Here is a 13,531-nt window from a genome sequence, read left to right on the forward strand (position 1 = left end):
TGTTGTTATGCTAATGCTAACAGGTGGGCATATAGCATGAGGCGGATCTTAATCAAGTAGAGAGTGACGACATCAGCCAATTATAGGAAGGGGCGTCATTTTCCAGCTCATTAAACGTCATCAGCTGCACAGGTGAGTCTGACGGAGGTGAATGGCGGTAGCTCGGGAAGCTAACGCTAGCTTACCTGTTGGCACCGTAGCTCCTGGACCTGGACATTAGCCACTAGTTAAGAGAGTTTCTGCTGAAACCGTCGTCGTTAAAGCCGCCATGTCAGAGAAGGCTCCCCTCCTACATTACCGACTCACCACCAGTGATGCTGAGCCGACAGATGGTTCCAAACGCGGCAGAGCCAAGGTGTGCAGGGACGGCCGAGGGTCCGGGGAGAAACCCGCCCGAAAGCTCGGTGTGGTGTTCGGAGTGGTTACACCGACTCTGTTGTCCATGTTCAGCGTCGTCGTGTTCCTGCGAATAGGTGAGTACGACGAGGCGACTATTTAACCACTCACTTTAACACAGAGGAATAAAACTAAAGCTAGTTTAAAAAACCTTTGCTTGATTTGTCTCGGGTAAACAGCAGACACAAGTGTTAGCTATTGACTGAATTCATGTAGGGCAAAGGTGAGCCATTGAATTTGAAGCTGCCTCTAACAAAGGTTATTTCCAATGCTGCTTAATTGCACATTGTTTTCTGATATGTCGATTTTCTGTCATTCGATCAATCAACCAATTGTTGCAGCATTAGATTGGATAAAATACAATATGATTTTCAGTTTTGAAAATTCTTATTCAAACTTTTGCATTGCCTGATTTTCAATGGGTGTAGCTGGACATTTTCACAATGGTATAAAGGATTGTTCATAAATGTTATTTTGAAATTATGTAGTCAGTTCAATACTTTCAGGTTGGGTCAATTCAAATTTGTCCAACTGAAGATTTTTCTTTATGTAAAAAGATGTAAGCTAATATTTCTTTGCGAAATGACTGAAGTAATCGATTTTTCACACTGTCTATATAATGTATAATAATTACAGTGATCATTTGGAATATATCCATAGGCTGTTTTCTAAACAATAGTGAAGCTACATGGTTCTTTATAAATAATAAAAACGTGTATTAAATGCATCAATTCGATTATAAATTCAAGATGTCCTCCCTCTGCTTACAGGATTTGTCGTGGGACAAGCAGGGCTCTATCAGTCTATTGCCATGTTCCTGGTGGCCTACGTTATTATCACAATGACTGTGCTCTCTGTGTGCGCCATCTCCACCAATGGGGCTTTGGATGCTGGAGGTGCATACTGTATCCTTGGTTGCAGAGATATTAAAAGCTTCACTTGTGAATCTGACTTGTAGTTGAACTTTATTAGGTGAGATGTGGTGTCCTGTCTTTGTTTAACTTGGCTCCCCAGATATGATCAGCCGAGCTCTGGGTCCCGAGTTCGGTGGCAGCATCGGGATCATGTTCTTCTTTGCCAACGTGTGTGGCAGTGCTCTCTATGTGTTAGGTCTGGTTGAGGCTATTATGTCTGTCTTTGGCATCCCAGAAGGTGAGGTCCATAGGACGCAATGAGACAGACATGAAAGTATATTGATGTATCAGATAACGCTGGTTTCTTGTCCTCTCTCAGAGGGGGGTGCAGCTTCTGCAGGTCCACTTCAGGTGCTACCTTCAGGATACTTGTGGTCTGTGCTTTATGGCACTGGCCTGCTCTTCTTGTGTTTCCTTGTCTGCTTGGTGAGATGTCATTATTTTTATTATACTTAATTCTTGTAAATTAAGATGCAGTTTTGTTAACAGTATATTAAGATATATGCCACTAATACCTCAATGCATTATGTTTGTCTTAACAGGTGGGAGCCCACATCTATGCCAAAGCCGCCTTTATAATATTCATCATAGTCACAACAGTGCTTGTGTCCGTTTTCATCAGTTTCTTCATTGTTAGGCCTGTTGGGGTGGTTTTGCCATCTGTTAACAGCACCAGCCTGACCATAGCCAATTTTACTGGTTTCCGACTCCACACCTTGCAGAGTAACCTCTTGCGTAAGTGTTGGATATGTTGCTGTTATTGTTATAAAAATAATATCTGCATATTTAACAGCCTTCGAAAGTCTTTTCAAACAATGTGGCACCTGTATAAAAAAACATGCAATATCAGCTCTGTTTAGTAGGTTCATGACATTCATTAGAGATCTGATGTGCAATAGCTCCCTGTACAGGTGAATTCTGACATGTATGACTGATCAGGTCTCCCGTCACTCCCTCCAGCCAATTACACAGTGGACTACACCACCGGTGCCATGATGAATTTTGCCACAGTGTTTGCTGTCATGTTCAATGGTTGCACTGGAATAATGGCAGGCTCCAACATGTCGGGTAAGAGTGTTAAAATCATATCAATAAATGTGTTTTCGAGGGGCCATACAAAGTTGTCTTTTGTCGTTATACACCACTTCAAAAAGGAAGTGACCACAACTTAAGTCAGCAAAGCCTGTGATGGTATTGTTGCCTCCTATATCCCTTTACCACGAAAGTGAACTGAGTACTAGTGCTGGGCTGGTGGTACTGTAGGGTCCAAAACTAAACATGCATTTCTGTCGTATTGTGAAGTAAAAACAACATTTGGTCTGGGGACATTTAACTGTGATATAGAAATCAGCTTCTGACGTGTGTTTTGCAGGTGACTTGAAAAACCCCAGCTATTCTATCCCGAGAGGAACAATTGCAGCTGTCCTCATAACGTTCATCACATACAATCTGCTGAGTCTTCTGGCTGCTTGGTCCTGTGACCGGTGAGTCACACATGCACACATAGTCAAAGACACTTGAATAGAATTAGCACGAGTAAGAGAAAACGTAACTCAAAGCTTTCTATTGGTGCAAAGTGTCTGATTATGGAACACATGTGCATCAAAGCCTGATCTGTAATTAAAATGACCTCCATAAATATTTGCATTGGAATTGTATTATTTTAGTTGACGTTTAAGATTATGCTCAATGGTTCCTGTTCCTTGAATGTAATCACAATCAATATTTATAAAAAAATTTAACACAGATAATCCTCAGAATAAATTTTCTATTGTCCACAATTTATTTCAGAATTTTTTTTTTTTTTCTATTATTCGTAGCTGCCTGCTCCAAAAAAACTACAGTTTTATGGGAGACATCAATATATGGCCTCCCATGGTGACCATTGGTGTTTACTCCTCCACTATATCTGCTGCCATGAGTAATTTGATCGGCGCTTCCAGGATCCTTTATGCTTTGTCCAAAGACAACCTGTTTGGTAAGACTTTTGCTCATGTGTCTAACTGCACACATTTTTTAATTTGTATTGCCAGTTTTCCAATGGATGTTATTCCCATCTTTATTTAAGATTGAGAGAAGGACTTGTAGATTTCAGCATGTCAGCTGACAAGCGACAGTGGACATGGCCCTAGACCCTTTCTGTAGTGAGAGGCTTCACATTTTTAATTTTGCTTGTTTAGGTTATGATCAGGACTATATAGATGATCCAGTGTACATGAAAGCAAATTCCAACTCCAGCTAGTCTTCTACAAAGCTGAGTCAACCTCTTAATAATCAGCAATCTGTTGAAAGAGGCTTCCATCTGAAATGTGAGACATTGACACTTGTCTTATTTTCCTGGTGTATATAAACTGAGAAAGTATCGTTTGACAGCAGATGGATTTTCTCAGAAGAAAAATCCCCTCATTATGGGTTTGGCTTAAGACTGGATGACTCAGTTGTTTATTTGATTCAAGATGATGAGCAATAACAGAGTGATTTTTGTATCTGTACAGGGGGCCTCCTGGTTCTGACGAGGAAAACATCTCGGAGTGGGAACCCCTGGGCATCGGTGCTTGTGTCCTGGTTGCTTGTACAGGTGGGATTATTACACTGATGTCACTTCCCTTGCCCTCATCTTCAACCACTCCCTGTGTATGTAATACTTCTGATCGTTACATTAATCAGTCACCATCTAAATGTAATGTTTATAGTTTTGTACCATTATGCGTTAAGAAATATCAGGGACTCCAGTTCCGAATTATTTCATATAGGGTTATACAAGGTGTTGTAATATTGTACATTCAGAACTTTAAGCCTTAAAAAGTCTGAATTCGCAGTAGACCATCTAAGTTGATGCCAGATATCGAGCCTCTGATCTGCTTTTTATTGGCTGAACATTTGTCAGGTGAATGAAACTAAACTAGGGCTGCAGCTATCAATTTCTTTAGTAATCATGTATTCTATAAAATATTCAATCAGATCAGAATTTGCGTAAAGAGTTAATATACAAAAGAGGAAAGAAATATTAAAATAAACAACTAGATCTACAGTTTTAAAGATGTTATAATATTGATAAGACATTTTTCACTTTTCATTGTGACTTAACTGGTGCTTTGAATCAAGTTTAAGCCAAATGATGATCTTTATTTCTGACACTAGGTGGTGCTGTTTGCGGGGAAATTGAACACCATAGCTGGTATTGTAACCATCTTCTTCTTGTTGGTCTATGCTGCCGTGAACCTGGCCTGTTTGGCTCTTGAATGGGCTTCTGCACCAAACTTCAGGTAAAGTAAAGGATATTGTTTTGAGCTAAGCTTCCTGTTCTGGATTTAATTTTCGAAAGCATGATTTAAAGGTAATTGTCTTATTCAGTCATTCTCTTTTATTTTGACATAGACCCTCATTCCGTTGTTTTACCTGGCACACCTGCACACTGGGCATCATTGGCTGCTTGGTCATGATGTTTCTGATCAGTGCCATTTATGCCTTTGCCAGCATAGCCTTTATGCTGCTGCTCTTGATGCTGATCCACTACTTTGGTCCCATCAGCAACTGGGGATACATCAGCCAGGCTCTCATCTTCCACCAGGTTCACAGTCACAAACCAATCTTCCGTCTCACAACAACAACATTAATAGGGGTAACAGCACCTCTCTCTTTCTCGTCCCATCTCTGTTTGATTCAGGTGCGTAAGTACCTGTTGATGTTGGACGTGCGTAAAGACCACGTGAAGTTCTGGAGGCCCCAGGTGCTTCTGATGGTGGCAAACCCTCGCAGCTCTACGGGTCTTATGACATTCATTAATGACTTGAAGAAGAGTGGCCTCTATGTATTGGGACATGTAAAGCTGGGTTTACTAGGTAAGAAGAAAATCTACATCATTTAATTGGTGCTAAGACCAAAATTAAAATTTTGTATTGTAATTCTGTAGGCTTTACAACTATTGAAGACTATTGTTATTAAAATATGAAGGAGGGCCTAGTGCCTACTCGTCTAATGTCTTCTAATCCGCCACATTTTAAACCATTTTGAAATGATGTTCAGCTCAGGACACATTGTAATGCCAGGTGCGAAAAGACAAACACTGTATACTTGTGATGATCGAATCTCTCAGAAAGGATGTTGATACAAGGTCTGAGCGGGGCCTCACACACCTGCTTGTCACAACAAACACATGCTGCCCTTGAGGGAATGAGATGATTGTCTTTTCTCTCTGCAGACGGGCTGCCCTCTGATCCTTTGCAAAGCTGTTATGAATCCTGGCTGTCTCTAGTAGATCATCTAAACATTAAGGCATTTGTCAACCTCACCCTGGCGGACTCTGTCCGACACGGAGTTCAGAACCTGCTTTTCATTACAGGATTTGGTAGGCAAGTTTACCTTATAGCTGTACAATGTTGATTTCTAATGAATATTGATAATGTATCACACGGAGAAGCCTTACAGCTCTTATTGAAGATGCAATTTTGATACTTATGTCTGTGTCAAGGTGGAATGCGGCCAAACACCATTGTCTTGGGTTTCTATGATGACTGCAGCCCACAAGACAACCTGCAAGGTAAAATTCTTGTGTCTACAGGCTACGGTTTGGATACTGTCTGTCTAACCAAAGACCCGACGGAGCATCGGTCCCCTTTCTTCCCCAGTGTGCGTGGCACAGAGGAAGACAAAGATCTTCAGGAAGAGGAATACGTGTCACTGATTGCTGACGCTGTTAAAATGGGGAAGAATGTGACACTGGCTCGCTACTTTGATCAGTTCAACCGGGAGGAGGTCTTGGGTTCTGGACGAAAGACTGCAGGCAAGCAAAGCATGACTGGGCCCTTTGTCGATGTGTGGCCTCTGAATCTGCTTCAACCAGACAGCCATGGCTACGTTGACACCTGCTCGCTGTTCCTCCTGCAGCTGGCTTGTGTGCTGCAAGAGACTCGCACCTGGAATCAGGCCAGACTCCGCCTCTTCCTGTGCGTTGAGGCTGGTTGCAGTATGCAGGAAGAGGAGGAGACTAAGCTCAGGGTGATGCTAAAGAAGCTAAGAATCTCAGCTCAGGTGCAGATGGTGACTTGGGACGAGGTGGTGGCGCTGCACTGGCAGAGACAAGGAGGGCGGGAGACAGGGAATCTGCCAGAGTGTGCGCAGAGTGAGGAGATGATGGAGCAAGAAGAAAGGGCTCAAAAGGAAGATGGCAATGAAATGTTCCCCAATAATGCGGCTCAGCTCACAGAAGAATACATCTGTGCTGTCAACAATCTGATTCTCCGACACGGAGCCCCTAGACCTGCTGTGCGTTTCCTGTATTTGCCACGCCCACCTGCAGACATAAACCGTTACCGTGCCTACCTGCACCAGGTGGACCTGTTGAGTCGAGACCTCGGCCCAACATTGCTCATTCATGGAGTCACTCCTGTCGTCACTACTGATCTTTAGATTTTTACTGTCACCTCCATCTCTTATCTTGATCCTGCATCGTTCCTCCATGGAATGGCTTTTTGCCACCAATTCATTCACCAGATATTTAAGCCAGCAACTACAGATTTGAAATGGAGATCACAAACCCAAAAAGCACTTATACTGATAATATTTTCCCTTACTGCAATATCGGGCCACAACGTGGATGTGCGGAGTTTACTTCTGTGATTACTATGTATAAAGGTTTTGCACTTTTTGCAGAGTGAAAGGAGGAAAAGTTCTTTAAATTCCTTCCCTCCCTGAAGTATTAGTCCTGTGCTCTTGTTTCTCTCCTTGTACAGTTTAAACATGGGAGCCGAGCTTTGTTTGTTTTGTATGTTTGTTTATTAGAAAATAAATTGACTGAATTCTTGTATTACTTAAATCTGATGCTCAACACTTTATTAATCACCTATTTAACAGGAAACTTTAAATCCAGTTTGCTCAGAAGTCATACTCATGACCTGTCTGTTGATTACCAGCAGAGGGCGATATTTGCTTAGTATCATGGCTGTGGTGATTGTTGTAACAAGTGAGTCTGGGCTGCTGGTATAGTATATTTTCAGTGCTAAAGCCAGTTGATGAATATGTACTTTACTAACTGGTTTTCTGTTGTAGGTTTATATTTCAATCTCTAACGATCATGTTTACAAGATGTTGAAATGGTATTTCTTCTCAGGGCTGTTTGTGTCATGAATGCTGAAAAATGATGTAAAAGAAATATAACGTATTAACATTATTTGAGTATTACATAAGTTCTTTATTAGTCCCACTATAGTGAAGTTTTCTGTGTTACAGCAGCAACAAGAATAGAGAAACACGCTCTCGTCAAAAGTAATTAATAAGTTAAAATATACAATATAAACCCAAGTAACATTAATGAGTTAAAACATGGGACAGGATTATCCTTTATTAGTCCCACAATTGGGGAATTTGTTATTAGCAATAGGCACCAGTAAGCAATAAGTAACATGCAATACTTAAGTCTAAGGTAATATTTATATTATATGAATGAAATAAAAACAAATGTATCCAGTGTTAAAATGGAAGAAAAGCTGTGAGGCTGCTTTCTGTTAAAATCTTAAGAGGAGCAGAAATTGTGTGATTGTCTTTTAGCTGAAATATCTGAAGTGACCTAATTGGAATGACATTTGGTGTGCAGATGAAACTGGGCAATTAGAGATCTGCAGGTTTAAACAAAGATCCCGTAAGCTCCTTCCTCATACATGATGTATGTTCAAATTTTCAGTTTAAATTTGCAAAGCATTTTTCACACAGAGGTCGACTGCAGTAAAGAGAAATTACTGAACAAAATTAAATGAAATACAAAATTCGGCTTGTGCAGGAGGAAGAACGACACCCTCCTACACTCGCTCCTACAAATTGCATGTGGGAGGGAGTGTGCTCACAGATGGAGGCAGATTCGGCTCCAAGAACTATTATGGGTTCTTGCGTTCACAGGCTATGGAGGAAATATGGGCATCTAAGAAAGTGGGCGTAACGCTTACATCCCTACCCATTTACAAACACAGTGACCACTAACTCTATTTGAAAATGACACGCAGGTAGATCTACTCAAATTGTCAGGCCTGTTTTTGGCGTCAGTTTCAACACCATGTTTCTCTTCCGCTCGAAGTCGACAAGCTGATAGATGGAAGGACTGAATCACTTCCGACTGGTGATGACTGGGAGGGGGAGACATATTGAATAGTAAAGACACGGAGGTGTTCTGCTAAGCTGGGGTTTGATTAAAGAGGAGTCAATGCAGTAAATGTACTTAGTGTTTGAGTTCCCCCTTTGGAAAACTGCTGTTGTCTTTGTCAAAAATCAAATTGAAAATCTAGAACATAGAACATGAATTGATGGTGCATAGTGCAGACACTTTGTTCTTAATGCTCAAAGACTGGAGAAGGAGAGACTCCTCTGTAAATGTATTATTAATTCATGGACTTTAAACAGCATTTCCTTTATATTTTATATTTAAAGAAACTGCTTTTTGAGGGCTTTAACGTGCTCAAATTCTTACCAAAATTTGAAGAAAGTTAGAAAGTGGTGAAAATTTACTTTTCATTTAATTAAAAAAAAGTTGATATTGTGCAATGAATTGGAGGTTGAAGTTCTGCCAAATGTATGGGTTACTTGCTGAGGACATTTTGGCATGCAAATGGGGAAGGGTGGGACTTGAACCGGTAACCTCCTTGTTGGAAAACAAATGGTCTACCCCCTTGTCCAAACGACCACTCTGTATCATAGGCCACACCGCCTTTACATTATTGTATTAACTACTTTATTATATATATTTGACAGCCTTACTTAAAAGTTACTTTTATATTTTGGGATTTTAGATACTGGATGATTTAACATCAAACCCATTGTTAGAGAATAACCCAGTATTTTCCAACCTTGGCTCCTGACGCCTTTAAAGAATCACAGTGTGGGACACATTTTATTTAATATAATTATGAAAATTCATGCAAAACCTTGTAGTTTATATTCGGTGATCAAATAAATGACATTGTTCCTATCAACTAGTTTCAATTTGTTGTTCCATAGATTTAGCAAAAACGTGATTCTCTCCATGGTTTGAAACTCAGTCACAATACCAATCCAGGCCATCTTTGTTGGACTGTAACCAGTTAATGTTCCAGCTTTTTTTACTGACTGCTCATACCATCTTTATCTTTCTGCAGACAATTCCGTCACCAATGATTTGAAAGTGCATTGAAATTGTGCACTTTCATCGTTGCCAGTAACTCCATTCAAGGTGTCAAGTGGTGCTTGTAGCCTGCTGACTAATATCAGTAGTTTTGGCCTAGAGCCTTAAAAGGATCAGGAACATCCTGTCACCTGACCCCCCAGGTTCTTAAACCAAATTTGAATTGAGGTCATGCTAGAAATGTAATGAAATTGGATTGTAATGACAAGAATGCCTGTCTTCCTATGGAACTTACCGGAAACAAGTGTCACTAATATAATAACCCTTTTAATCACTTTGAAGTTTGGACTTGTGTAAAGATGTAGGACTTTAAACCAGTTGTCTTAGTAAACTACTGACATTTGAAGATACGGTTCTTGTAACCTCCATTAGATTTTCAATAGAGACATTTTTTGTATGCTGCTGTCTTGGCCAGGCTTCCCTTGGAAAAGAGGTCAATGTATCTCAACAGGACTGACCTGGTTAAATAAAGGCAAATAAAAAAATAGAAAACACCCAAATTCCCTCTTTAAAGAAAGAATGAAACATTTGGGGCCCCTGATGTTTGTGTTTACACTGTCAATTATTGCTGTGTAAATTCAGTCTTCTTTTTTCCACAATCCCCTGTGACATTGAAAAACTAACCTGACTCGGGCATTTTCTCACTGGCTCACTCCAGTTTGGTGGCGGTGAGCAACAGCTGAGATAACTTCTGATGAAGTGAGAACGCCATCTGTGGCGTACGTCACGTTTGCGGCAGAGTGAGTTTTCATACAGGAGCACTGACACCCGCCCACGCGTCAGACAAACTGCATGTGGGAGGGAGCGTGTTCACAGACAGACGCAGCCGGGGCTGTGAGGCCTTTAAATGGAATCACCGACATGCAAGCAACCAGATGTCTGCTTACATATAACGGACTGAACACAGCATGTATCAGTGTCCTAAATGCAACGAATGTTTCAGTGTGAGGGAGATTGCCCCGTGCTCACTGCCAGCAGGAAGGGACTGAATCACATCCGGCTGATTGAATGGGAGATGGAAATTTGATGATGTGTGCAAAGTGCTAAAAGCTTTTATTAGGCAGGCGGTTATGTACGAAACGGAAACGAAATAATTGAGGTGACTTGTTGAATGGGACAGAAGTGCCCATCGCACAAAGCGTGCAGGTCACTGCAAGTGTTTCACCTTCAATCCAATCATAGAGTTTTACTGAAAATTCTCAGCTGTACTGGCACACATCAAACAGACTTCAGCAGAACTGTGTTATATGTTCCCTCTAGTTAAAGTGCTGGAGGTTTTTTATACTGTATGTTCCCTATACGTAATGTAATGGAGGTGTGTCATACTGTAAGTTCCCTATAATTAATGTACTGTTGGTTTGTTATACTGCATGTTCCCTATAAGTAATGTAAATGGCAAATGGTATCAAGCCCATTTCTGCTCTTGGCAGTGTTTAGAAAACCTGCAACTTTGCTAACAAAAGGGAACACTGTAATGCTTGTTTGTGTACGTAGCCTCGTAATCTTGAACTGCCTTAAGCAAAACATCCAGCAGTATATATGTAATTCCTTAAATCACCTTAGCTGTCATTTTTCTTACTTCAGTTGCCCCGCTCGTTTCAGGGAGGGAGGAAGACTTTCAGTTAACTCCTCTTTGTCCTATTGTACTCACAACGTCTATGGATTAATGATAACACACCGATTGGGCCAGTAACCATATCATTTATGTCACTGATGTAAAGCTTACCGCTCCATATTAGATCTGCCGTCTCTCTTACACACTTCAAATCATTGTTTAAAACACATCTCTTCTCTTTGGCCTTTGTTTGCGGTTGAGAACACTTTATCCCAGCATATTTGATTCGTTTTTTTAATCATGAGTGTTTTGATATATTAGGTATTGCTGTTTTCTTGTTGTATCTTTTTACTTTGTCAAGCAATTTGCTCAACCGTGTTGTTTTAAATGTGCTATATAAACAAAGGTGACATTGACCAAATAAAGAGATTTCAGAAGTTGTGTTTCTGCACAGTGTTCATGTGTCAAATGATGCACTCACAGAAGCAAGTCATTTTCTTACGTCAGAAGTTTTTGTTTCTAGTGTGAACATGTTTTAGATGAATGGGTGGCTGGTCTTTGTTTATCCTTAACTGGGAAATTCCTGGGTATCAGCAGCAAGTATGGTTTTATTTTTGTGAGCAGGGTAGACTGTGATTTTGACTAATGTTCCATAATTTTGTCATGCAGCATTCATCCCACATGAACGTGTAAGTGGGGGAGGATGCAGCTGGGGTTTTCTCTGAGGTCACACATGCTTGGCACTCTCAGGCGCCCTCTCACCTTTTTCTATCGCGCTGGCTCAGCCCGCCACAGAGCACGAGGCAACCAGCACCAGTCAGAACAGGCGAGTGCTCTCTGCCATCTGGTGATCTGTTCCGCATGTGAAAACTTGTTTTTCTGTCCGGGTATAAATCCTACTGCAGACTCGGCTCCATCTGTGGACCCGTACACAGAATTAGATGATGAAGGTATCATGACATCAACAATTTTGCACTGATTTTTTTTAATTAAACACAGTTTGGTTTTAGCGACAGTGACTCACAGCATTAGACAGTTACCTGCTCTCTATGTTATTAATTTGCATATAAGCAATTTGTAATTCAGATTTTTTTTTTAACATATATTTTTTTGGTTTAATGCACTTTGACAGCACTGACCATGCAATCATGACTTTTCTCAACTATAACAGCATGGAAAATCCCATTTACAGATAAATGCAATGAAGTAGAAACTTGTAACTGCTTATTCTTCTCTATTTGTGATGTCTCTGCCCAGAGCAGATGGTAAGACAGTGACCCAGCACCTGTCTAAATGTGTGAATGGATGTCAGTAAGTGTGGCAGGTTAATTCCTCACTAGTGTGTCAGGATGGAAATAATTATTCTAAAGGCAAGATACACTTTTACTTTAGCTTTATACCCTGTTTATAGTGAGCAGTTTCATCTGTTTATGTCTGGGTAACACTTTTGTATAAAAGTGCTAAAGTTATTTTACTGTGGTGCATAATGGATCAGTGATAATCTAGCTATTCGAATTTCTTTCTGAGAGGAAGCTGGTTTGCAAGCGTCTCCCTGCATCTGTCGGTTTCCTCCAGGTGGTCTGTCTGCTCACACAGTCCTTAGACCTATGATAGACTCAAACTGTCCAGGGTGCTCCCTGCCACTTGTCTATTGTGAGTTGGGTAATGCTTCAGCCCCTCATCATGATTCAAACAGAAAGTCAGAAAGAAATGAAACGCAGGTGGTCAATAAACACAAGGACACGTAACGATGATCAAGTTCATAAAGTCTATCACATGTTATTAGTCAGTGTAATTAAAGTAAAAAGTGTTTGCATTGTTGGCATCAGTTAACACACATTGCGGCCAAATCAGTAAATTCATCACTAACAAGTGATTTGACCTGCAGCAGGCAGGAGTACAAACCAGACCCACCACTAGGGGTTGTTATGACCAACTCTAAAGAAAAGATCCACAACCCAAGGAGTGAGTGTGTGTGTGTGTGTCTGTGTGTGTGTGTGTGTGTGTGTGTGTGTGTGTGTGTGTACGTTTGTGCGTGTGTGTGTGATATATTTCATCTGCCTTTTGGTTACCACACTTTGCGGCTGTGTTTTCTTTTCTAGATAAGGCCTGTAACTAATAGCTGCTGGCGGTTCTATTCTAGATTTTACCAGTGAATTAGTTATCTAGATTTTGTCTGCCAAACTTTACTGCCACGTTTTTCTTTTTCTTGATTTTGGCTGCCACGCTCACTGCCATGGTATTCTTTGCTAGATTTTGCCTAAACACTTAACAGTTATGTTTTCTTTACTACGTTTTGGCTGCAACACTTCACTGCCATGTTGTCTTTTCTAGATTTCGCATGTATGTGGTTGTATAAACAAATCTCTGTTACGCCGGGTTCACACCGGACGCGGAAGCGACGCCGAAGCGCCGCTGTTATCAGCCTGCAGTAAAAACAGCATTTCATATTTTTTTTTCAAGCATATACTTACTTGTTGCTCCAACATTAACTGCAACAGCGTCCCAACATGTGTCCTT

At 40.8% G+C, this 13,531-nt stretch overlaps 1 protein-coding gene across 3 annotated transcripts; it reads left to right on the forward strand.

Annotated features, from left to right (window-relative positions):
* The first annotated feature begins 8 nt into the window (after positions 1 to 8).
* LOC133968941 (solute carrier family 12 member 9-like) lies at positions 9 to 7,119 on the forward strand. Of its 3 annotated transcripts, XM_062405203.1 has the most exons (14): positions 9 to 473; positions 1,167 to 1,301; positions 1,411 to 1,548; positions 1,630 to 1,736; positions 1,853 to 2,045; positions 2,271 to 2,378; positions 2,683 to 2,794; positions 3,131 to 3,288; positions 3,806 to 3,888; positions 4,452 to 4,576; positions 4,689 to 4,881; positions 4,978 to 5,152; positions 5,512 to 5,658; positions 5,782 to 7,119. In XM_062405203.1, the coding sequence occupies exons 1-14, from the start codon at positions 269 to 271 to the stop codon at positions 6,717 to 6,719; spliced, it is 2,817 nt and encodes a 938-aa protein (XP_062261187.1). In that variant the 5' UTR covers positions 9 to 268; the 3' UTR covers positions 6,720 to 7,119. The 3 variants fall into 3 exon arrangements, with proteins under 3 accessions (XP_062261187.1, XP_062261185.1, XP_062261186.1); XM_062405201.1 differs by having other exon boundaries at positions 4,689 to 5,152; XM_062405202.1 differs by having other exon boundaries at positions 4,689 to 5,152; positions 5,872 to 7,119.
* The last annotated feature ends 6,412 nt before the right edge of the window (positions 7,120 to 13,531 follow it).

Source organism: Platichthys flesus, chromosome 14, assembly GCF_949316205.1.
Source record: "Platichthys flesus chromosome 14, fPlaFle2.1, whole genome shotgun sequence".
Lineage (NCBI taxonomy): Eukaryota > Metazoa > Chordata > Actinopteri > Pleuronectiformes > Pleuronectidae > Platichthys > Platichthys flesus.